The sequence below is a fragment of the Amyelois transitella genome, chromosome 17, assembly GCF_032362555.1.
Source record: "Amyelois transitella isolate CPQ chromosome 17, ilAmyTran1.1, whole genome shotgun sequence".
Taxonomy (NCBI): Eukaryota; Metazoa; Arthropoda; class Insecta; order Lepidoptera; family Pyralidae; genus Amyelois; species Amyelois transitella.
In genome coordinates, this window is record NC_083520.1 from 3,518,496 (window position 1) to 3,543,198 (window position 24,703).

The window sequence follows — 24,703 nt, forward strand, 5'->3', positions numbered from 1 at the left end:
TTTTCTACAAGTAATAATAAATGTACTATTTCTCTTACTTAACTGTTTAAATATCTGGGCAGTTAAGATATAATTGCAAACAAACAAACAAAATGTTCTTTTGCGATATTTATTCCCAAAAATTATTAATGTGAAAGTATCTGTTATTTATTATTACTTATCTGTTACAAAAAAAAAATCTCGGTGAAAGTTTAAAAAAAAATACATAATCATTTAATTAAGTAAGAGAAGAGTAACTCAACCCTCTTAACAAATATTAATCATGATTTTTAGAACTTACCTGCCACCGTTGAATTGCACGCGCGACGCCGTATTTATCGCGCGAAAAACTGTCGCTGTTTCGTTTTTTATTATAACGTGAAACGAGACAGCGATAGTTTTTTTACGCACGTTAAAAACAGCGTCGCGCGTGTCATGCTGGATGGATGTGGAAAGATTTTGTTATCGCGAAACAGCAACGTTTTTATTAGCGCGGCAGGAGAAAGTCCCCCATTAGGTAGATACCACATCTTTCCACTTTTCACGACCCAGCATGCGTACTTCTTTTCCTTTATTCACATACATCAATCTTTTCATCTAAGCTCTGCTACTCTTGACCTGTAAAAAATGTGTCGGCAAAGTTATATTTCGCAAATGGGCTGGACATGAGAAAATTCCCCTAAAATTTGTATAACTAGGTCATTTCTCTGCCACTGCCAATCAGATAACACCAGTATTGGACTTCATGAATAACAAAATATAGCCTTGAAGTGTACATACCGTTTAGCGGGCGGCAGCCCCAAAATCAAGGTTAGATTGGCACTTTGATTTAGTTACTTGGATTAAACGGTACCTAAAAATGTTGCCATTGAAACAATATTTGGTAATTTTTCTTTTTCATGATTTTTATGAGCGCTGAAAACTTTCAGTCTCGCTCTCTGCGGAGGTGGGTCAGTTATCCAAAAATGGCATAATTATCTTTTCGCATATTTTTTATGGCATAATCATCGCGTCGCATAACATTTGTAAATTCATTAAAATTGTTATGCGAAAAACGTTTTGGGAAAATATTACCCCGTAAAATGCAACAGGACCCATTATGGATTCGGGAACCCATTACTGGGTCTACAAAAGTTATATTATAAAGATTCAAGTGAAGTACCTACTTTGAATAGACTATAATCTCTACGAAAAGAAAAAAAAAGTTTTTCAAATTAATTTACATATTTAAATTTTACTTACGTCAGTTTGACCATTTTTCCCAAGGGTTATGTAACGAAAAATAACATGAATAGTTCTAACATTGCAGTGCCAATACCGTAGCGTGTCGTGCTTGGGGGTAATAAAATCGGTGGTATTGAACGTATGCCCTTTTTCTTCGGGGGCGGCTGTGTAGACGTTTACTGGTAACATAACTATAGAAAATAACAAAGCATTTTTTTTTTTTACTTTTACTAGCTTTATGATCCTAATGCTAATTTTTTTCTTATTTCCTCATATACACGATACTCACAGATCAATATTCTTTTGACTTAAGGCCCGGTTGCGTTCACATCCTAAGGAAACTTGCACACCCATGGTTAACCATGATCCATTATGGGTTAGGTTCCCCTGCAAATGTTGCGGAGCTCAGGTGGGAATCTCTGATAAAAACCTGACTTGCCCATTCTAGAATCAAAGTCATAGGCTTACCTCGGGTTTCTCTGAAGATAGGTCAGGACAAAACCAGAACTAACGCCAGGAGGATGATTTATTATAAGAAAAGATGTTGCAATAAAATTAGTCAGGTTTTGAATGATCTGTGGCAAACACTTGTTGAAAATCCCGCAATCTACCTACATTTTTACTACTAAGCCCTCTTTATTGTTGGTGGTTAAAAAGTCAATACTGACCCGAATAAGGGGAGATGAAGTTACGTTAGTAAAGGCCGATGTAGGATAAAATATTAGGAGCACAGATGTTGAGCACAAGATTACGAATTATAAGATAGGTATTATTATGTTATTATGCTTAACAATGCCTAAAACGTTATGCACCCTTAATTTATGCTATCAAAATGTATGGTACTAAGTCTTTTCCACGGCATATCAAGCATCAAGCCAAAACGAACGTATCTTGATTAAATTGGGGACGTTCTTGCGAAAAGATAACTTGAGTCAAGAGTACTCTAAACCGTTGAGCTTGCACGACGAGACTTATGAATGTGGATGAAGCGAATGAAGTATTTGGTGATTGTGGCAAATGCAAAAGTGTAGTCTGCATGGAAAATATCTTAATAGCACTATTGTTTTCCAGTGGCTAGTACTCACAATCTTTTTCTTACTCCTGGTGTTTATCTACATCATTCTTTGGACAGAAGCCTAGGTAACGCCTTATCATGGATTATATAAGTCAGGATTTTATATAATTATCTGTATCTTATATAATTTGTGGATGCAGTGACTTCAATTCAAGCTTACTCGCAAGTTCAGGTCACGCGATACATTCGCGTCGCAAGCTTACTGCCTACTTAGTATTCTGTTAGGAATGTTTAGAGCCGGCAAACGTGGAATTTAATTAAATTTGCACTTGTTTGTTCCTCCATTTGAAATTTGATGTCAGCTTGGTATTTTGTCATTTTAATACAGGAGGCAGTGGAAATTTCATAGACTAAAATGAGGGAATGAGACGCCGGCCCGTGTAGACTTTCCCTTACTCTCAGTTTACCAAATTTAATCATTCTTAATGGTGTATCAATTTTATTTACTTAGTTATTTTATATTTGTTTTCTTACTTCACGTTTGTAGATTGAGTGGTATACTTTAACTAGGTATTGATTAATACATTTTTGCTCTGGTAGGCAAAGCTTTTGAGTAAGTACCTACATTCACAAACCTGTTCAATTATTTACTGCTGCTCTTCATAGTATTTTTCATCAAAAAAGTTTCTTATTTTTTGTTTTTATCAATTATATCCTTTGATGAATAATGAATATCCTTAACCTTTTTATTTGCAATAAAAACTTAAGAACCGGTCTTATCCGTTGCTGTGGTTCACGTTATCTCATCAGTCGCAGTTTGCTAATCACCTTGGAGCAAGTTGTGCGTTGTTCGTGTATTGAGAACATCTTCTTCATCATATTTTGTTTCTTTTTTTGTGCTTTCATCATCATCATCATCAAACTTCTCTTAATTATTATCTCTTATCAAATTGCATGTAATTGAAAAAAGGTATTTAACTGGGCATGGTTATTTTAGTATATATATTTTGTATATACTGTTTAAGGAAAAATTAGTTTGTGGCTAACAGTTTGTATGATTTTTTTTTATCAATTTTTTTCTCAGTTGTATGTTTAGCAATAGTGGTTTAATTATGATTTCATTTGTTTATTAACATTTAAAACAAAATTATAAGAATTTTTTTGGACTATTGTCTTTTTAATTAAAAGTATACATATCTTCATTTTAATAAAAAGTCTGATAACATCATGTTTTGATTGCATCATGTTTTGATGTTTTTATTTAGATAGTTTCTCACTTGAAACCGGTTAGACTAGTTACTTTTCTATCATTTTATTTGATTCAGTTTATGGCTATCATTTGATCGGAAATGTGAAACTTATTTTAAATACATATTAACAAAAAAAAAACTCATTCATATTTAATATATTTAACTCTGCTATTCAAATAGCCACTTCTAAATCAGGCAATGTACACAAAAGCAATTCCTTGGTCGCTATAACAACGGACAGCCCCACTGTTTACGAACCGAAGTCTGCACGAGAAACAGTAACGCACCACCTTCGAGCCCGAACGCCCATTCACCCACCACCCGCTCAAATAATACGAACATTGGAAACCCATCCGAAAAGTGCTCTATTCAAGTAAAAAAAAAGAAAGTCAACATGCTAGTGCCATCGGAAATTAAATCACTACACCGTCTATTTTTAAAAACAAATTGACAGTTCTATTTTCAAAAGTGACAGTTACGTTCGAAAATGATTCGTATTGTAGTGTTGGTATTATTAACGAATCCCGCATTCTCGGCGCGGGAACCTCCGCAAATAAACTTGGTGAATCAAGGGACAATAGCTGGAATGTATTTAACGAGGTTCCGGACAAAGAGGATTGCTGCATACTTAGGAATTCCGTTTGCTCAACCTCCACTTGACTTTAGACGGTTTGGTCCCCCCGAGGTGAATGATTTGCCGCGTTGGGACGGTACAAGGAATGCGACGATGTACGCTCCGGATTGCATGCAGCATGATCCAATGCAGAAAGACGATAAGGATGAAGCTGTAGGGACATCGTTGCCGAAGCATGATGAGTTGTTTTTGAAGCTGTTGGACACCCAGTTGGAGGAGCCGCGCAAGAGGGAATTTTCTGAGGACTGTCTTTATTTGAATGTTTACGTGCCGGACGGTAAGTGTAATATTTGGTTTTAAATGAACACTACCCCGCGACTTCGTTCGTAAAATTTTAATGAAAAAAGTGACCCCTTGTACTTATTTGTCCCTAACAGAGATGAGGGGAGATATTTTTGTACACCAGTTTTTAAATTGGACCAAGCCTAATACATCAAACATACAGACAGACAAACAGAAAGACAGAAATTCAGGTTTATCTGGACCCCGCAAAACGGTGGTCAATATCCGCATTAAGAATCAAATTTGAAAACATGATACTTACCTACAATTTCCTTTTTATGGAGGCGGTTAGTAAAAAAGTGTCATTATGAAGACTACTATTTTCTTAGGACAGAGTAAGTTAAAGTTTGGACTTTGATTGATTGTACTCGTAAAGACAGAAAGCGGTCTCGTGAAATACCAAAGTGTTCTTCTTATCGCGAAGATAAATATATGAACGTTACATTTATACAGCACTATAATTCTAAAGGAATGTTTCCGTAAAGTTACACTATTTTAGACAAAGAATTTTGTCGTTAACTGTGACTAAGGGATAGGTTTATACACTTGATTCTTCTTATAGGCGACGGGCTAGCAACCTGTCACTATTTGAATCTAAATTTTATCATTAAACGTAACAGCTAAATGTGGCATATCAGTCTTTCAAGGCTGTTGGCTCTGTCTACCCCGCAATATAGACGTGATTATACGAATGAATGAATGAATTTTAGACAAAATACGATCATTAAAAAGGAGTATTTTCCCCGTAGATTTAGACTCGTTATTGAAAGGAGGATAATGAAGGCGAAAAATATTAGGTACAGCATATTCGATGCCATACGTATCTCACACTTATATGTTTATACATATCTTAATAGGAAAGTTTAGTATAATGATTATAAATTTGTTACTATTTCAAGAAAGATCATACGAACGGTTTGGCATGACGTTGCTATAGCTTTCATACATCAAAAAACCCGTATTGCCTTCAAATTGCACGCGAGCAAAGTCACAAGCAGAAGCTAATAAAAATACATACATACATATAATCACGTCTATATCCCTTGCGGGGTAGTCAGAGCCAACAGAGTCTTGTAAAGACTAATGACTAACGTGGCCTACGTTCAGCTGTTTGGCTTTTAGATAGAATGAGATTCAAATAGTGACAGGTTGCTAGCCCATCGTCTAAAAGAAGAATCCCAAGTTTATAAGCCCACCCCTTAGTCGCCTTTTACGACACCCATAGGAAAGAGATGGAGTGGTCCTATTCTTTTTCTATTGGTGCCGGGAACCACACGGCAATAAAAATGTACTTGGGTATTTTTAAGCTCTATGAATAATAGGTAAGTTTGGAATCCTTGAAAACAAGTCGATCGTTTATTTTTGTTTCCGTAATTAATAATTAATTTTCATATACTATGTGACATAATTGACTATCTCTTATGCGTACTTAAAGAAATTTGTATGAACTAGAATGTTTCTATAGTCTACGGCTCCGCCTGCGTAAAGTGAAAAATGCCGTTAGTTTCCATTTTCACGGAAATTTCGGGAAATTCTCTCTTAGTGCACCTCTAAACCACATAAGGAACAAAACTCTATAAGACCTAGACCTAGATCCAGCGGTTTGGACTGTGATGTGTAAGTCAATCAGTTAGTACCTATCTTTATTCATTCATATAATCACGTCTATATCTGTGCGGGGTAAACAGAGCCAGCAGTTTTGAAAGGCTGATAGGCCACGTTTAGCTGTTACGCTTAATAATAGAATTGAGATTCAAATAGTGACAGGTTCCTAGCCCATCGTCTGAAACAAGGCACTTACCCAATTTTATAAGCCTATCCCTTAGTCGCTTTTCACGACATCTACGGAAAATGGAAGAAATGGTCCTATTCTTTTTTATATTGGTGCCGGGAACGGATTCTAGTGATGTTATTTTACGGATAAAAAACAAAAGACTGCTGATCACAACTGCTTTGAAGCCAAATGAAGGCTTGAAAACAGAGTTTTAGGGCACCTTAATTAAAAAAAGAACCTTATTCAACACAGATTTTAAAAAGGACCCCTTCAATTAGGCTTAACGTATTTAACCTGTGTGTCTGTGATGAGACGCAATTGACACACAATTTATTCTATACAGGGTCTAAATATTGAGAGATAGTAATTTGTACTAACAATATTATTTATGTAAATTGGACGATATAATATACTAGCAAGCTCGCGACTCCATCTGCTTGGTACCAAAAATTTTATCAGACTTCGCGTTTTGGACTGTGCTTTGATATGTCTGTCAATATTCAGTTACGCTTTATATGTATTACATAATATTTGACCCCGATGATGTCTACCCCGCAAGCGATATAGATGTGTATGAATAATTAACCCGTCGGATAAACGTGAAATCCAAAAATGTCTGTTATTTTATACTTAGTATGTCGTTCGGGCAAAGAACTCGGAGCCTTTAGCGTTAGAGGCAAGAACACAATTATGTGGATATTCTTGATTGCATCTTTACTTGATAAGTGTTAACTGACGGTTATATTTTACAAATATTGAGTATGTGGTTAATGCCTACATTAATCACATACTCATTATGTTTGTGCAAAAAAAAGCTGATTAAATAAATGCAAAAAGCCGTCTCTTCCTAATTCAAAGAAAGTTTAATGAGATAACAGTAAAAAATCGTGTAAACAAGAAATCACCTTGTTAGAATTCCTTTTAACTCCTCTCCGAATTTACGAGTATCAGCGAAATAAATTGAACGCAAAACACTTCTTCCCGAAGTAATTAATTGCGATTCAATCAGTCCAAAAAACTGACCCAATTTAAGACTGGTTCAGCTTTTATAAAGTTTCACCGGTCAATTAAGCCGTATAAGACAAACCATGTGCCTTATGTGATTCCCCGCGCTTGAAAAGAATAGGACCACTCCATGAATTTCCTATGAATGTTCTGATCTGGTAGTAAAGAAAAAAACTAGTTCTAGTCCTGTGCAGATTGTAAAAGACAATAAAGGGAAAATAAAGGGAAATAAACTTAGGATCCGTCTTTTTGACGATGAGCTAGCAACCCGTTTCTATTTGAACCTCAATTTCTCATAATTAAGCCATACAGCAAGTAGTTTTCAGTTTGTTCAAGATTGATAGCTCTGCCTACTTAGTAAGGAAAAAAATCATGAACAATACCACTAATAATAAAAAATAAAATGTTTATTTAGTTTCTCCACAAATACAGTTTAATATGAATCAGAAAAGAAATAGCATACGAAGTCCTTCGTTAACCCAGTTTTTGAAATCCACAAGGTCCCCCTCGATCTGATAAGAAAGTCATTTTCTAGGGCTCGTCGGCGCCACCTTCATTGCCATTCCTCACCCTATCCGCTAGTTATGGTTTAAGAAACGATGAATCATATTTGCTTTGAGCCGTTGCTATTGCAAGGACATTAGTCGGATTAGCGTTGGAGTACTTTTAGGGTTCTACACGTTTTCCGCAAAAGAATACAGGTTTTTCGCAAATCACACGAGAACTTTACTTTTTTTCCGGGATGAAAAGTGCGCTATATCCTTCTTTTGACTATAAATTATACATGCGCAAAATTTTTCAGGCAGATTAGTTCAGTAGATAACGAGTTAAGAGACAAGAAACAAACAAATAAACTGGCATTTTTTTAATTAGTTGGGATTCCTGTATATGTCCTTGTTTCTTCTTTTATTTTATTATTAATGTCCTTTTTTACTCAAGTTCTGAGAAGTCAATAGCTTATTTTAGTTTCTAATTATTTTAATTATGTTTTTTTTACACACACACAAACATAATATTCGGGACACAAAGTAAACTGAATATTTATGAAAATTGTTAATATATGCATCAAAACATCACGCAAAAGGGCCACATTAATTAATGTTTCTGTATGTTAATAGAAGTAATAGCTTCTAAAATACTCCATCGCTTCGTTAGTTATTCTTCACTTTTTAATATGACACTTAAAAGAACTTAAATATGTTTGGCACGTTCGTGGCATAATTATAGTTTATAATATTTATTTTCAACTTAATAAAGTACAATTATCCAAAACGAAAACCTCGTCAAATGACTAAGGTAGATAGATAGATATGACATCGGCGATGGGCTGGCAACTATCACTATCATTGAATTCAAATTTCTTTCCAGCTAAACGTGGCTTTCGAATCCTGTGACTATCAGACCTTTCTACCCTGTAACGGAAAAAGACGTGACATATGTATGTGTTTTTTTACATTAATTTATTTAAACTTTTCGCGCGTAAAATAAAAAGGTGGGGTGACATATTATGGCATTTTCTGCCAGTCGGACCTTTGGACAAAACTGAGGAGCAAAAAAAAAGGTTAAGAACTGAAATAACCTAAATATATTACTAAAAAATTCAATAGGTAACTATTTTCGCGTGAAACCCTATTTGAACGGCACTTTAAAATAATGCCCTTACCTACTTTCAGTGGTCATGTTATATCGCATGCAACAGAAATGCATAGGATTTTCTATGTTAACAGTCGAATAAAAAAATTTAACTCTGATTTCATGGAAACGTGAATTGTTTTAAGATTTAAATTGCTTTATTACTTTAAACCGCGATCACAGTTTATGAGATACAGCCTGGTGAAAGACAGATGGACAAACTAACAGACAGACAGTGGAGGCTAAGTAATTGGGTCACGTTTTTACTTTTAGATACGGAAACCTGAAAACGACACTTTTTAATACTTTAGCTGTGTTTACTTAGGCTGTGTGACCATAATTATTCTCCAGTATTGATGGAGCATGATGTATGTATGATAAAAAGTTTGTGTATAAAAAACGATTACAAAAATTCAAGTACATATTATAGGTATTCCTTTCATATCGCTCGAGCGAAGACCACGTATAAATTGTTTTAAACCAATATAAATCGAGGGTGTGAACATGACGCTATCATGAAATGGCACACAATCTATGGAAGCGGACTTCTTATAACTATTTATTGATTTTGTTTTTATTGCAATAGGAATTGTTTATTTGATATGTTTTGCATGTATGTAGGCGATTTTATTATGTGAGAAAACTCCAAACTGTATACTCTCATTACTATCACAAGTATTTCGCTTTTTACTAAGTCATTATAGTAGGTACATCAATTGTATATTTCCAAATAAATTTGGATTAAGTAACCGAGTTGGGATGAAAATACATTTTTTGTATGTATGTATGATTATCCATCCATCCCTATAATCACGTCTATATACACCTGGTGTTATAGACAGAGCCAGCAGTATTGAAAGACTGGCAGGCCACGTTCTGCCGTTAGGCTTATGATTGATTTGAGATTCAAATAGTGATATGGGAAAGAGATGGAGTGGTTCTATTATTTTTATTATTGGTGCCGGGAACCACACGACCCGGTAGTTTTTAAGATATTAAAATTTTGTAATTCTAAAAAATACCTGAAAAAAATATAAATGATAACTCTCTCCATACTAACTATCCCGTAATATGACGGATAATGTTAAGAACTCTCTGTCGTGAGTACCGATTCCTCATAGCTCAGTATAACATTTTCTAGATAAATCTCTTCTAGATAGACTGAAATCTTTCTAGGTTAAAAGGAAATACTTGTCTCAAAGAACAGTTCACTTATACCATTTAAATAGAATTGAAATGCTATATTTATGAGCCTTACGAGTTTTATAACAAGTTTATTTTTCAATTTCGTTCTATATACGTTAGAATAGAATATTTAATTCTACTTAATTTTGTCCTTTTAACTCCGTAGATTCTGTTTGTAGAACTGTCTTTAATTTCTATTATAATAAATAAACTCAAGATATTTCCAGAATAATGAAAACAGTGCATTAGTAGAATTATCAACATACTAACGACCCGCTTCGGCATCGCATTTACTTATACTTAGATATAACCCTTCCTCAGAAAATCCTCTTTCCAACATTTGTAAACGAGCAAAGTTCGTCCGCATCTTTTAGAGTTTAGCGCATACAAATAGATAAAATACATAGGACTTTATAATATTTACGTACCTATTGATTTACGAACTATGGTTTAAAAATATTCATTTTGAATTTTACGACTCGTTACACAAACACTTACCAAGTTTTTTTTGCAAAGTTATAACTCCAAAGATTCATAGGCCACGTTAGGCTGTGATGATAGAAGAGAGATTAAAGAGATAGAGACGAGTTGAAATAAAAAAAAAAGTGCTTCTCCATTCTTACCGAATGTGAGCTTATTGGTCAATTGTAAGAAATCTATTAGTCAACGCATTCATAAATTCTTGCAATAAAATGCATCATCCCCATCCAGGTATTAATTCCTGGTTGCATCCTCATCTCTCTGGAGAGGAGCCTGATATCCCCGTTTGATCCTGAACGCGGTTATTCAGGTTGATATGGTTTGAAGTTCTTCTTATTATAGCTGACAATTTCCACTACACATTGACCGACTGACCCGAGTCATAATATTATGTTTAATAAACAGCGTTATGTGATTCATAATAATGCATGTGCCGTGTGGTTCCCGGCACCATTACAAAAAAGAATAGGACCACTCCATCTCTTTCCCATGGATGTCGTAAAAGGCGACTAAGGGATAGGCTTATAAACTTAGGATTCCTCTTTTAGGCGATGGGCTAGCAACCTGTCACTATTTGAATCTCAGTTCTATCATTAAGCCAAATAGCTGAACGTGGCCATTCAGTCTTTTCAAGACTGTTGGCTCTGTCTACCCCGCAAGGGATATAGACGTGATCATATGTATGTATGTATGTATAATAATGCACTTGGTTTTATAGTTGAGCAAATGCGATTAATACTGGAATTTCGTGACTCAGTGACTGGTTTCAGCTATAATATTGACCTAGCCTTAATCTTACCATGACCTATTATTTTATAATACAGCAAATGGTGAAATAATCTATAATTCCATTGGTTGACACACTTAGTTTTATTTCGTCGAATTGTAAACGTACTAAATTATAAGGTAATTAATATAAAATTAGAAGTTTATTTTTACTTATAAACATAAAGTTTGAACTTCCTTGACAGATCTTTTTAAATTTTAATGCCCAAATATTTTTTTCACTTTAATAGTAGGTACGTTGTCTAAAGAATGACAAAAATAAACAAAAACTGTGATCAACTTTCGTAGGTAGTCAAATATAATAAGATATTAATTAATTAATTCTTTTTCTAATTTTCAGGTCCCAAAATCGATAAATTCCCAACGATAGTGTGGTTTCACGGGGGAAGCTTCGTTCGCGGCAGCCCTAATTACCTGAACCCTTTTCATCTCGTCTGGAAATATAAGGTATCCGACACACTTTAGTTAAATAGGTCAGGTTGTAATCACCTCTACCAACTCTATATTATAGAAAGAGAAGATTTATATTTGAAGCAATTTTGACGTTAGAATAGATTAAATCATCGAGAGTAACATAATGCTACTTTTATAAAGGAATCCCGAGGAATAGTCATATACAAAGTGTTTTTAAGAACCGGAGGTTCTATCATTTTAGTCATCTTTTCTTTTAACTCTAAAAGTGTATGTAGCTGTTACCATTAAATTTATTTTCAAATGTTTTTAATTTTCAGGTGATATTTGTTTCGGTCGCGTATAGATTAAATATTTTTGGATTCTTCTCAACGGTAGACAATGAAGCTACTGGAAATTATGGACTGCTTGATCAAGTGGCTGCTATGGCGTGGATTAAAAATAATATAGAGAGTTTTGGGGGTGATCCAGAAAACATCTGCATAATGGGACATGAAGCTGGAGCTGTAAGCGTTGGAGTCCATTTAGTCTCACCATACTCAGCCGGCGCCTTTCAAAAAGCAATAGCAATGAGTGGAAATATTTTATCACCAAACACCGTGAGCACAGCAAGCAAAGAAGTATTAACTGTTGATAAAATTGCTATCTCTTTCGGGTGCTTTAGGAAACCGACTTTTCAACTGTTGGATTGTTTAAGAAGAGTTCCCGCTCAAGCCCTTTTGGATATAGGTGGCCCATTAGCAGAATGGGGACCAATTGTTGATATTGGATTCAGCAATGTGTCATCAGCTTTATTTCCAGAAAAACCGAGTAAAATGTTCGACGAAATCATAGCTCCGGTCCCACTTTTAACTGGATATACAAATATGGAAGATGCTTTAGGACTACAAAAAGAAGAAAATGATGAACCTGGCATAAGTCAAACTCAATTCGATATAATGCGTACAGAAATTGTTCTGTCAGATATTACCGTCGACAATAGCTCATGTTTTACAAATCAACATCACATACAAGATGCGGTTGCGTTTTTCTACAAACCTATACCACCTACCAATAACGAAACAATATTACTGAAACAATTTTTGGAATTTTACACAGATAAAGTACACGGGGCCACAACGTACCAACTAGCTAAGTACATTAGTAAACACGCGCCAGTATACCTTTACAGGTTTGACCTGAAACCATTTTCTGACATTGTAAATGACGGTATTCCCGATTGGATTGGAGTTCCTCATAATTTTGATTTAATTTACACTTTTGGATTACCCCATTTGGCTTTGCCCGAGGATTTCGGTAAATGGGACATCAGAGATAAGAGTATTTCGGATGTTGTTATGAAAATGTGGACGAACTTCGCATGGTTTTCCAACCCTACTAATTCTGGAATCAACGTCGTTTGGGAGCCTTTTGAAAACGAAAAGCCAGGTTTTCTTATAATTGACCGAAAGAATTTCACAATGAGTACACCTGAAACCATAAATTATAAGGCGTTTGAGTTTTGGACAGATTTCTATCCAAAAGTGATTGAAATTGGTACAAAATGCTGCAAAGAAAGTTTTGACGATTCTGGCACTGATTCAGTTATAACAGGAAGGATAATCCACAGTTTGATAACTTTACATTTAATTTTGATTTTACTTTCGTAACAAAGGTGACAGATATTAAACGGGAAGTTATTTTTATATAGTTTATTGATATCAAGATATGCAATTTATTTACGGAAAGTTATTACATCTTAAAATTAAATTATAGAGTATTTACCTTTTTAACTGTCGTAAATAAAACTATAAGAATCAAATGATGTTTTTCTTTGCCGTTTATTATGTAGGTATAAGAATATTCGACTTCGTGTATTGCCTCAAGGTTGCAGTCTAGTTGTAACTTTCGTGAGCGTCATCAAAAGCGTGACACAACGCCTAGTAATTGTAGCAGTCACGAAAATTTCTCCGAATTTTGAAGAAAGCCAAAATTACATGTTCGAGGAAAATTCGCTAACTACTTTATTATCGCTCCTTGATTGGTAGCAGTGAGATTGCCATACATTTAACTCTAATATCTCATCATTCGGAAACCAGAGGGATTATACCTTACGGAGGGAATAGTCTGCTTTGCTACCAGTTCTGTCTTTTCTATGTAAACCCTCTGTGTCAACCCTCTAAAACCACGTGGTGCCAGTGTCAAACGCATTTATGCCGGGAGTGTACCGAAGTTTTTGTTTTTGCTCCAAAGTCTTACTCATTAACTAACGAATTTTACACATCTCTCAAAGATCTCTCATTCATCTTATCAAGCTAGGCTATGTAACTCGCATAGCTTGCACTGTACCCAATACCAATCAGATACGTCTCTCCGTCGATCCATTCCATTACTAAGAATACCAATGCACCTGCGTTCTTAAATTAAATTATGGTGTATTTTTCCAACTAACTGCTCTATTAATCATATCGATGGCTCCCAAGTATACTATCGTATGTCTTAAAATGTAACTTTACAGGAGACGCGATTGAACGTGTTAGAGTGTGTAGTTCCTGTAAATTTCAAGCTAGACACATGATTTTTTTCTACAATTACTTGAAATATAGTGTATATGAATATAATAACATTCTTTTATAAATGTGTTATAGTTTCTGAGATATTGTTGTTAGGATACTTTACGTTGAAACGAATAATTTTTAAAAATCGTAACTTATCTATACAATTATTTACTTTGTATAATTTGTCGATCAAAAAATCGTAACTTTCCTTTACGAGTATTTACTTTGTATATTTGTCAACAAAAAATGTGGTATGAGTTACTTACTGCTTTTTATGGGAATATAAGATTTTTGTTTAAGCACGTATGTTGGGATATTATATTGAAAACTTCTTTAAAACTTAAATTTCATTATGATAATAGGCAGTTGATTGTAAGGTATTAATATTATGTGCATAGTAAATTATTACACCAATTAATATTTTAGGAATTTTTCATTCATAATCAAAGAATCACAGATTATTTTTTACAACAAAATTACAACAAAACCATTTTATTTTCATACTTTTAGAACATTATAATTGCACATAAAATAAACATTTTGTCCAGAATAAAAAAAAACAACTAAAATTAAATTCATCTTGATATAATAATATTTCTTTATGATTTTTGTGTTATTAATGCAAACAATATGCACATAAAACTCAAATTACAAACCAAAAAACTCACTCAATCCCACTATTTGAACAAATAAAGAGATAACATATTATTATACGATATATTATCACGTCTTTGCGGTAATATACTCTTGCGGGGAAAACAGAGCCAACAGTTATCAAAAGAGCCCACGGTCAACCGCTTGGCTTACATACATACATACATATGGTCACGTCTATTTCCCTTGCGAGGCAGACAGAGCCAACAGTCTTGAAAAGACTGAATGGCCACGTTCAGCTATTTGGCTTAATGATAAGATTGAGATTCAAATAGTGACAGGTTTCTAGCCCATCGCCTAAAAGAGGAATCCCAAGTATATAAGCCTATCCCTTAGTTAAAGTTATGATGAACTGCTGGAATGATTGAACTATTGCAAAGACTTATTAGGTCATTTTTAGCCAAAGATATGGGGAGCACATAATCATAAAGTGGAAAAATATGAGTTATGTGCTCAGTCTTGCAGTCGTCGTCTTGTATTTGGTCATGTATTAGGATTCATCTAAATTATATTTATAGAGAAATTTATTAGGCTCAGAAGAAAAAACATTTATTTCTTTTATGTTTATCCATTGCACTACTTCACTGTTAATATTTTCAGACCAATTTTTAATGCCCAAATTTGATTTATAATTCAATAACTTGGTATGATCCATCTCAACAACATTATAAGGTTTTCCATCTTGCTTAGCCCTTATGCAAACTATTCGAAAGGAGTATAGTTATATTTATTATTGTCAGTTCTTTTAATCAATGCATGAACACTGTCTTCTTCTTGTTGTATATTTATTGTTTCCAATAAATCCAAATAAAAAACACAAACATTACATGTTGTTAACAGCTTACAGCTGCATAATCTATTCTATTCCGGTTTACCCTGTGGCGGTATCTGACCAAAACCTAGATTCGACTGCCCCTGCATCTACTTCTTTAAATATGAAATCGGACAACTTAAGACCGCGCAAAGAGCATAAGTAAAATTATCTTTTCGAGAATAATTGGATTCAACACGTTGGAAGCATTTGATATGGTCACATAGGTACGCTTTTTCTGGCATCAGCAGATATTTACATGGATAATTTAAATGCTTGCCTCGATATCAGTAGAAACAGTACCTGTAGAAGAGTCTGTCTTCTGTATTACTGTGTAAACAAATTGTTCACTGATCATCAGCGTAGATAAGAACTGTTATGCAAACTATAATGTAATTTCATCTATACTATCTGACTCGGGAATATAAGTATCTGGTATATAAGTATTGATTACCCCAATCATTATATTTTCGGTGGGATCGGGTATGAATATAAACTCTTTGCTTAAGATTTCGGCTTACTAGATTAGATACATAAATCCATCGTTCAAATTTCCAGAAAGCCAACGCAAAAATTGCTTTTCTTTGGTCAGTTGATACATTTTTGAAACATTTTAATCGACATTTACAGGGTGATTTTATTTCTTTTTTCGGATTTTGTATACCTTCACGAGTCACGTACACCTTACCAAGTTTTTTTCTCTTTGCTTATATCCATTCATTCTTATACTGTCTTCTAATAAATGTACTGTTTTCTAATGGCCCTTGTCTGTTTAGTTACCTTTTTTTATTTTGAGAGTAGGTGTAACATCACTAAAATATGTTGACGGCGTGTTTGCTAAGGATGTCGAATAGATCTGATCACCAATATAGTAAAATCATGCCTATTTATTCTACATGCTTAGTTGTACAATCAGGGGAAGACGGGTACTGTGTGTTTGAAGACTTTGGTGAAAAAATTGTTAAGTACTCTATGAACAGGGGAATGCTGCAAGTGATCAATTAGAGTTACAGATAAATTGCTTAAAGTGTTTCCCGAAAATATAATAACTGATAAAATCTACTATTGTGATATTTACATATTCCAATAGTAGATTAAAAATATTAGTTGTAACAATTGCATCAAAATACCGGCATCATATTCAGTTTAGAAAGTGTGTCAATTTATTATAAATCTGCTTCTTCTGATAATGATGAGTATAAAAAAATTGAAATAGCACGTGAGTAATTCCGTAAGATTTATTAATGGCCGCTTTGTTAAATAAAATGATACATAAGATACATATTTATTTTGCATCTAAGACGTAAACAATCTTAACTAAACATTACTATCAATAAAAAAATATAGTTAAACAACGTAAATTGAAGTAAAGTGTAAATGCTATAATAAATATTTCAATATTAACCACGTAAAAAATCGTATGTATTGCATACGATAAAAAAAAAGTTTTGATGACAATGTAAATAATAGTAAATGATACTTACGATACTTGTTAAATACAAATGAATAACGTAAACAATCGTGTGTTATATTTACTATAGTTTAATTTTTAACTATTGGCAAAAAATAAGCAAATACTTAAATATTACAAATTTCTTGTCAGAATACTTACTCAGTACTCTTCCAGTTTCTTCTACATTATTATTGAGCAACGCCAAATCATAGGTGACAGAAATTGATTCAGAAACAACAGTGTCATTTCTTGCCGTTGTCGTTTTTAATGTAATATCGCATAATTTTCGACCTCTAGCGTGTTGTTTTGAATAATCAATCCTATACTTTTTACTCATTCTTAACATACATCAATTTAGTTATTGTATTTTGTGTGAAATCTGCAGACGCGCTGTACGAAAATATCGCGCTTCTTTGCAGCGTACCAAACCGCAAGTAATCGTTACGATTGCCAACTCCGCTCCCGCCTTCCCCGTAGCCGATCGTATAAGACATTACGACGGTATACTGTGCAGGAAACGGCAACATACTATTATATACGTGTGAAAACTTTTTAATTATAAATGATAGAATTTTTTTTGTTTGTGAATTAGATAGTTTATAATAAAATATTTCGGAAATACTAATAAAACGAAAATGGCTATTTTGTGGATTACGATAGTATACGTAGGAGCCATCGATATGTAAGTACCTCGTTTGTTTGCTTTTTAAATAAGTAGTGAGTTTTGATTGATTTTACAGATTTCAACAACAGGAAAGTTTTCTAAGATGTACCTAAATTTGACTGAAAATTAATAAATATTTGCTTGTCAAATTTAATTAAAATCCGAAGAATAATTTTGGATTTGCGTAAAATACGATGTCTGTCTCACCTTTTTTCTTTAGAAAATGTTTAATGACACAATTAAAGCAAATGGACAAACATGCCTTTTATATCGTCTCGATCCAGCACTGAGTGTGGTCTACCGTGCCAAAAGTCCATTATTCATATAACTTAACTGTTCGAACGTCAAGCTTGTAGGCGATAGAACGTGGATAAACACCTAGGCCAATTTTACTGCAATGCATGTCGTTCCGCCGCTATTTATTATATTTTGTTTAACTTTGATTTAAGGCTAGTTTCTGAAACGTTAAGTCAAACATAAGCGACTTTTGTACTTAATAAGCGTATGTAATCTTGCGTGAGTGGTGTGAATGAAAGTATGTCTATGTTTTCAGCGTGACATCATCATTCTCGTGATTTAATTTTTTTATAATTACAAAGGATTTTATATCATCAGTATCCATAGGGAACCAATTGCCATGTTTCTTTCCAAGGATGTTCGCAACCACGATAAATGCTATGACTCTATGATGCTAAAACATTGTTCTGTCAATGCTCATTTTTAGAGCTTTATATATTCGCTTTTCACACTGGACTGATTCAACTGATTTTCATGAGATTTACAAATATAATATAGATAAAGACTTTTGCAGTTTATCTGTCAGTCTACTCTGCGAAGATTTTATACATGAAAAAAGAAAGTACCCAATAACACTAATGATTAAAGCTTGTTTGTCCTATGTAGATTATAGTGAAATTGCAAATTTATAGCTGTCTGATATCAAATGACAAGTGGCAAGGAATGTTAATTCACAAATCCCAACAGAGGGTATACAATCTGAATAATAAATAGGGGTTTAAGTTAAGCTGTCGAGTCAAGTCGAGACATAATACGATGTGAGTACCGTGACTAATTGTAAATTTCCAGTTAACAGCAATTTATTACACATTGATTCATGTTTTATTACTTTATACTACAAGTTTTAATATTATAGGTATCTAAAGAATAGGACAAGATTTACGTAAGGCTACCTGTTATAACAAGTTGATAAAGGTTAAGCTTTTTTGGGCGACTGGTTTAGATTATAGCTTAAAAGCTTACCCCTTCGAGGTACCTGTTTAACTGCAGCATGTAAAACATTGTTTTGAGTTCTAATCCTTTGGACTACATTTAGGCAGGTATATTTTTCTTGAATATGTAAAATATCTATGAAGGTAAAATATTTATTCAAATCCAAATGTTGTAAACAAGTTGGCAACACCTACACATACAAATAGACAAAATATAAGCCAATAGAAATTAATTTTTGAAATTTTAGGAATAAAGTGTCGTCGTATTGCTACGTACGCAGTTTTTTGTGCAGTTGAAAAGCTGTCAAGCAAAACTTAGAAACATAAAAACAGCCTGGGACGCAGGTGATCAACTTGGGGCGAAGATATTTTTATTATATGTACTTACATATAATCACGTTTATATCCCTTGCGGGATAGACAGAGCCAACAGTCTTGAAAAGACTGAAAAGCCATGTTCAGCTGTTAGACTTCATAATGAAATTGAGATTCAAATAGTGAAAGGTTGTTAGCCCATCGCCTACAAGAAGAATCCCAAGATTTTTGTATGTATTTAATATAAAATTAGTTTGTGACGCCATAATTTTTAAACCATTTTAAAGTTATATAAATTTGATGAAATTTAAAATGTGTGAAGGATCAAAATCGGTTAAGTAGTTTTGGAGATATTACAAATTTGTAAAAACTAAAAGTTTTCGCGAGGTCCTAGTTCGCGGCGAACGACTAGTTATCACCAGTTGTAAAGACAATTTACCAATACTTGCCACTTCGGTATTACCTATAAAAAGCATTGAACTATTTATATGTATGTATATAAGTACCTATTTCAATGCATAAACATTCACGCTGACCGCACATTATGATTCGTTACTCTTATAATGTACGTGTACCATTGTGCTGTTTGACATTGGTTTCGTTGAAATAGTTGGATTTACTTGAAAATAATAAAAAAAATTATAGTGAGAAGTGTTTGTACAATATTTACTTTACCAATGCAATTGTAAGCGTTTTAGTTCGTATCATTTTTTTAAGTTTCAATCGGAGGGCATTTTCTATGTAGGTAATATAATATTTATTATATATATATATATAATATTAGTTAAAGTTTTTTTTTACCAATATCAGAGATTGTAATTTTTACATCCACTGGAGTTTTTCTGAAAAAAAGACATTCTTTAAAGTACCTACCTGTACTTTTAGAACAAAGTAGGTACTTACAATTTATTTCATTTACTTAGATACTAGATCTATTTGAAAATACTCTAATAAGTACAACTGTGAAAGTCATAAAGTCGATTATTGCCTACAGTTTACTTAAATTATTACTGCGATTTGTTGTTACATACCTATACTAGAATAGAATTCGAGGGCGTAAGCTGTCTTTAATAAACTTCTTTGACGTTACCATGCAGAGAAGGGAGAGAGGACTCTTTACGTGTGATCTACACAGTATTTTAGCTTATCATACTGCACAGTTTTGGCTTCAGTTTTATAACCGACCGCCTGCTTGATGTCAACCCTCATTGAAAATGCTTTTGTGGCATCAAGACGTATAGGTATGCTCTTTTTCCTTAGTCGCCTTTTACGTCATCGGAAGAAAAGTAGTGACCCGATCCTACGCTATCAGGGACAGCGGGTTTAAATAAACATTCAATGCAAAAAACTTAATCAACATTTTGCAGTAAAAACTTACATTTACAGCAATGGCGGTCAAGCTACTCGTGTTATTTGCAATGTCTCTGACATTGGCGAGGGGTCAACGACCTGGCTTCGCCGGCAGCAGGCCTATTGGTTACCCTGACGTGTATAACAGAACCACCACCACTCCTGTTGGGCTAGATGATCGGTAAGTAACATATAGGAAGACGTCGAAAAACCTTTTTTGATGAACAATTCGTCACAGCACGCGACTAGTCACTTTGAGTTTTGAACTTACAGACGAAAATGCATTCAATCATTCAATAATACCTACGCTATGTTGAGAGCGACAACAAATAAAGTAGGTAATATCACAAAATTTGTTATCAAAAAAAAAAGTTAAGTGGCCTTTCTGTCTTTTCAAGACTGTTGTCTCTGTCTACATCGCAAGGGATAGAGACATTGTTTTGTTCCGATTTCTGCATGTATGTATGTATGCATGTATAATAGAAGTCAGAATAATATAGGATAGTACATACACAACACAGAATAAGAAACTAAAATACGTGTCCAATATTTTCAGGTTCGGAGAAGGTGACGTCACTACCCAAAGGCTGCCAATAGAAGCAAACGGAGACCGAGAATTAATAGACAGGTTAAGCAAACTGCCGATAGACAAACAACCCTTCTGGTTCATCAACTGGCAAGCGCTCGAAGCAAACAGGAAGAAACCACAGACCTACCCGCAAAAACCAAACGTTTTCATAGACCCAATTCCTAATCCAGCTAACGATGAAACAAAATCCCAAGCCGACGGAAAAGTTCCAAATTCAAATATCAGTAATTCCAATTCGAATTCAGAATCCACAGTTGCCAGTTCTACAAACATAGGGCCGGATCGAGGGGCAGATATCGTAACTTCCAACACGAATTCGGAAATCAAAAATAGATTTTCAGAGACTGAATCTAGCGCAACAAGTGAATCAAATGAAGAGTTTAGCAGCGAAAAAGCGCAAGAAACATCAGCAAAAACAGTGCACTTACCAACACATAATCATTTTAGACCTTCATGGCGGCATACTACGTTTAGACCCAGAAATCCAATCATCGATTAAAATGTGCCTAGTGTTTTCGGCGAAACATTCTGATTTAAGTGCTGTCGTGAAGTAAGAGAAGTGGTGTGGCATTTAGTTGAGGCAAAAGCCAAAATGTGAACTAAAGTTAGCAGGCTACATGTAATCTGCGGAATTTAAAGCTCAGATTAATAATTAATGTGCAAGTTACTTTTGTGTTTACTTAAGTGGAATAATTAAATTTATAAAAGGAACTTTTATAAATGAAAGTCATGTAGAAAGTAATAAAACACATTATATTGACTTTTTAAATAAATAAAAATTAATTACTAAGCGTAGTCTTAAAAACTAAATCCTTAGAAAAACAAGTATAAACTAGAACATAGTAAAATGCATATTCTTACATTATGACTCAAATAATTGATCGTTTCGGAAATAATCTTATTCTACAATTTTTACATTTATACCATCCAGGCATATTTTAGGTATTATAAATATTTAAAAATTGCAGAATAAGGAATAATAATTCGGTGTCAACATCGTGTAATTTACTTTTATGGCGAAATCCACGAAAATATTTCTTTACACACGAAGAAAGCAAACAAAATCGACACACCTGATGATAAGTCGAGCAAAACGCAATTTTATCGGCGTTTTATAGTATACATACACACTACCATAAAGTCAAACAATACAAATGAAAGACTTTTTTTCCAATAAATACCCAGATTTTAATAAATGCTTCTAGCATTCCAGAATACCAAACGGTTGTTTGAAAAATTAGTTCTAGCTGACCATCAACCAATCATCACAGTTTATTTGTAGCGAACGTAATCTATATCAGAACGCATCTTCTGGGAGAGATGGACGTTATGTAGTGTATTTTTATTTCTTTGCTCTTTAGCGTTATTTTTCTTTCTCACGCACCTCATCACAAAGATGTATTCACGAGTCAGACACCTAATGTAGAGCATACAAGCACAGCCCTGAACATACCTAAGTATTTTGCAAAATTAACTTATAAGAAAAATAGTCACTGACCATACAATTGCTTTTAAAAAGACTTAATTATGAAGGCATTAAGACTTTATACTTATTATTATGTAAATCACTTGTAAAGAACCTCCCAGACACACGTGTATATTTCTAATATATTTTTACACAGATAAATTCTAGGCAGATAAAACTACACAATATTACCTACTACATCTATTCAAGATTTTTTAAATCTGTTGAATCTATTCTGGTCCACGAATTGAGTGTGCCAATGACATTATAGGAATCAAAATTAGGCCATTTCTTATGGATTGACCAAAGACAAGATGGCTGCCGCATCAAAATGGCGTGCAGGGATAGCTGACAGATTTGCAGTACTTATTTAACATTGGTTTGATCGACAAACACAGGCAAAATACGATCAATCTAAAAAATATACAAGGTCTGCTCTAATTTTAACACTACAAAAATACAGCCCCTTTTTATTGCTGAATATTCATACACTTCTTAACATTAATAAACATGATTGCTACAGTATATTAACAGACTACAATAACATTTTATCTTGAAACACTTTATTGGAATTTTCATTTTATTGGAAATGTCATTAAATGCATTGTTAAATGAAGCGTGGAAAACATAATAATAAAAAATATTGGATATATTATTATATTGGATATAATAAAGGAAGTTGTGTGAAAACAAATCAATTTCAAATGTGATTGCATTAATACATTTAAATCAAATTATTGAGTTTTATTTGGCATTAGGGTATTGTCTAAAAAGTATAAATAATATTTTAAAAGTATACACCAAATCCTGAAAGAAGTCAGATTGGTTTATGTACAGGCTCAATAATGATATGTTTCATCAAGATACATACAAAACAATTTCATGGCGAAAATAAAATATATAAATTACAAATTTATAGTTAATACGTCTAGTAATAAGTGTGCACTTTGGGTAGGTACCTGCCTATTGTATGTATTTGTGCATTTTCAGTTTAATGTTATTCTATGAGCAAAATCTTCCACACATAAGTACAAAAATCACAAAATCTTTCATACACTTAAAACTAAAGAGACGAACCTTTAACCTTTGGTTAGGTCCAAACACTAGTAAGTTTAGTTGAGATTTGCCATCTACAATACACAATTTGGCAAAATAATACTATATTTAGATGTCAATTATCGAGTTATCAACAGAAAGTGTTTTTATAAAAAACAAAAAGAATAAAAACAACATAGAAACATCATTGGCTCTGTATGTACTTAAAAAAAATTATAGCTATTTTTATATTACCGTGCAACTATGATCGAGATTACCAAAAACAAGATGGCGGCCACGTCAAAATGGCGGACTGAGACGGCTGACCCTGCCGCTGGTGTTACCGAAGGCAGTTTGACGCCTTTGTAATTTTTTTCAGCTATTGATATACCGTTCGTTAACTCCTTGTACAAAGGGTATTCTTGAATTTGTATAGGCTGTAAAGAAGAAAAAGGTGATGAGTTTAAGTACGTCTACAAAAAGTAACGTATTTCCAAAAAGTTTGGGGAAAGTAAAGATACTTCTAATATCAATCGTATGATGAATTTTGAGACATTTCGGAAGTGAAAATCTTTTACAAATTCTATCCTTCTTCACCTGCCCCCGTAGCATCTTTATCGCGTGAAGAATTATCGCTGTCCCGTTTCACGTCATAATAAAAAGCGAAACAGAGTTAGTTTTTCGCGCGATGAACGCCATTGTGCGTGCCATTCTACGAGGGCTGTGTGGAACAATATAGATTTAATGAAGGCTACCAATACAAAAAAGAATAGGACCACTCCACCTCTTTCCCATGGATTTCGTAAAAGGCGACTAAGACATAAGCTTACAAACTTAGGATTCTTTTTTGGGCGATGGGCTGGCAACCTGTCACTAATAGCTAAACGTGGCCATTCTGTCTTTTCAAGACTGTTGGCCCTGTCTACCCCGCAAGAGATATAGAC

At 33.9% G+C, this 24,703-nt stretch overlaps 2 protein-coding genes across 2 annotated transcripts in view; one reads left to right on the plus strand and one right to left on the minus strand.

Annotated features, from left to right (window-relative positions):
- Window positions 1-3,654: 3,654 nt before the first annotated feature.
- Window positions 3,655-22,046, plus strand: LOC106143426 (carboxylesterase 1E). Its single transcript, XM_013345505.2, has 5 exons — window positions 3,655-4,379; window positions 11,587-11,693; window positions 11,978-13,214; window positions 20,707-20,851; window positions 21,227-22,046. Exons 1-5 carry the CDS (start codon window positions 3,956-3,958, stop codon window positions 21,756-21,758), a joined length of 2,445 nt encoding a protein of 814 aa, XP_013200959.2. The 5' UTR covers window positions 3,655-3,955; the 3' UTR covers window positions 21,759-22,046.
- Window positions 22,000-24,703, minus strand: part of LOC106143425 (MOXD1 homolog 1) — a 41,369-nt gene continuing 38,665 nt past the window's right edge. The window contains exon 13 of the mRNA XM_060948881.1: window positions 22,000-24,196. Within this exon, the coding sequence (XP_060804864.1) occupies window positions 24,011-24,196 (186 nt within the window). The 3' untranslated portion in view covers window positions 22,000-24,010. The remainder of the gene's footprint in view (window positions 24,197-24,703) is intronic.

Coding starts and splice junctions, on each gene's coding strand:
- LOC106143426 (XM_013345505.2), top strand. CDS start 3,956: ATGATTCGTATTGTAGTGTTGGTATTATTAACGAATCCCGCATTCTCG. Junction 4,380..11,586: donor GAATGTTTACGTGCCGGACG/GTAAGTGTAATA, acceptor TCTAATTTTCAG/GTCCCAAAATCGATAAATTC. Junction 13,215..20,706: donor TACAAAATGCTGCAAAGAAA/GTTTTGACGATT, acceptor TTACATTTACAG/CAATGGCGGTCAAGCTACTC.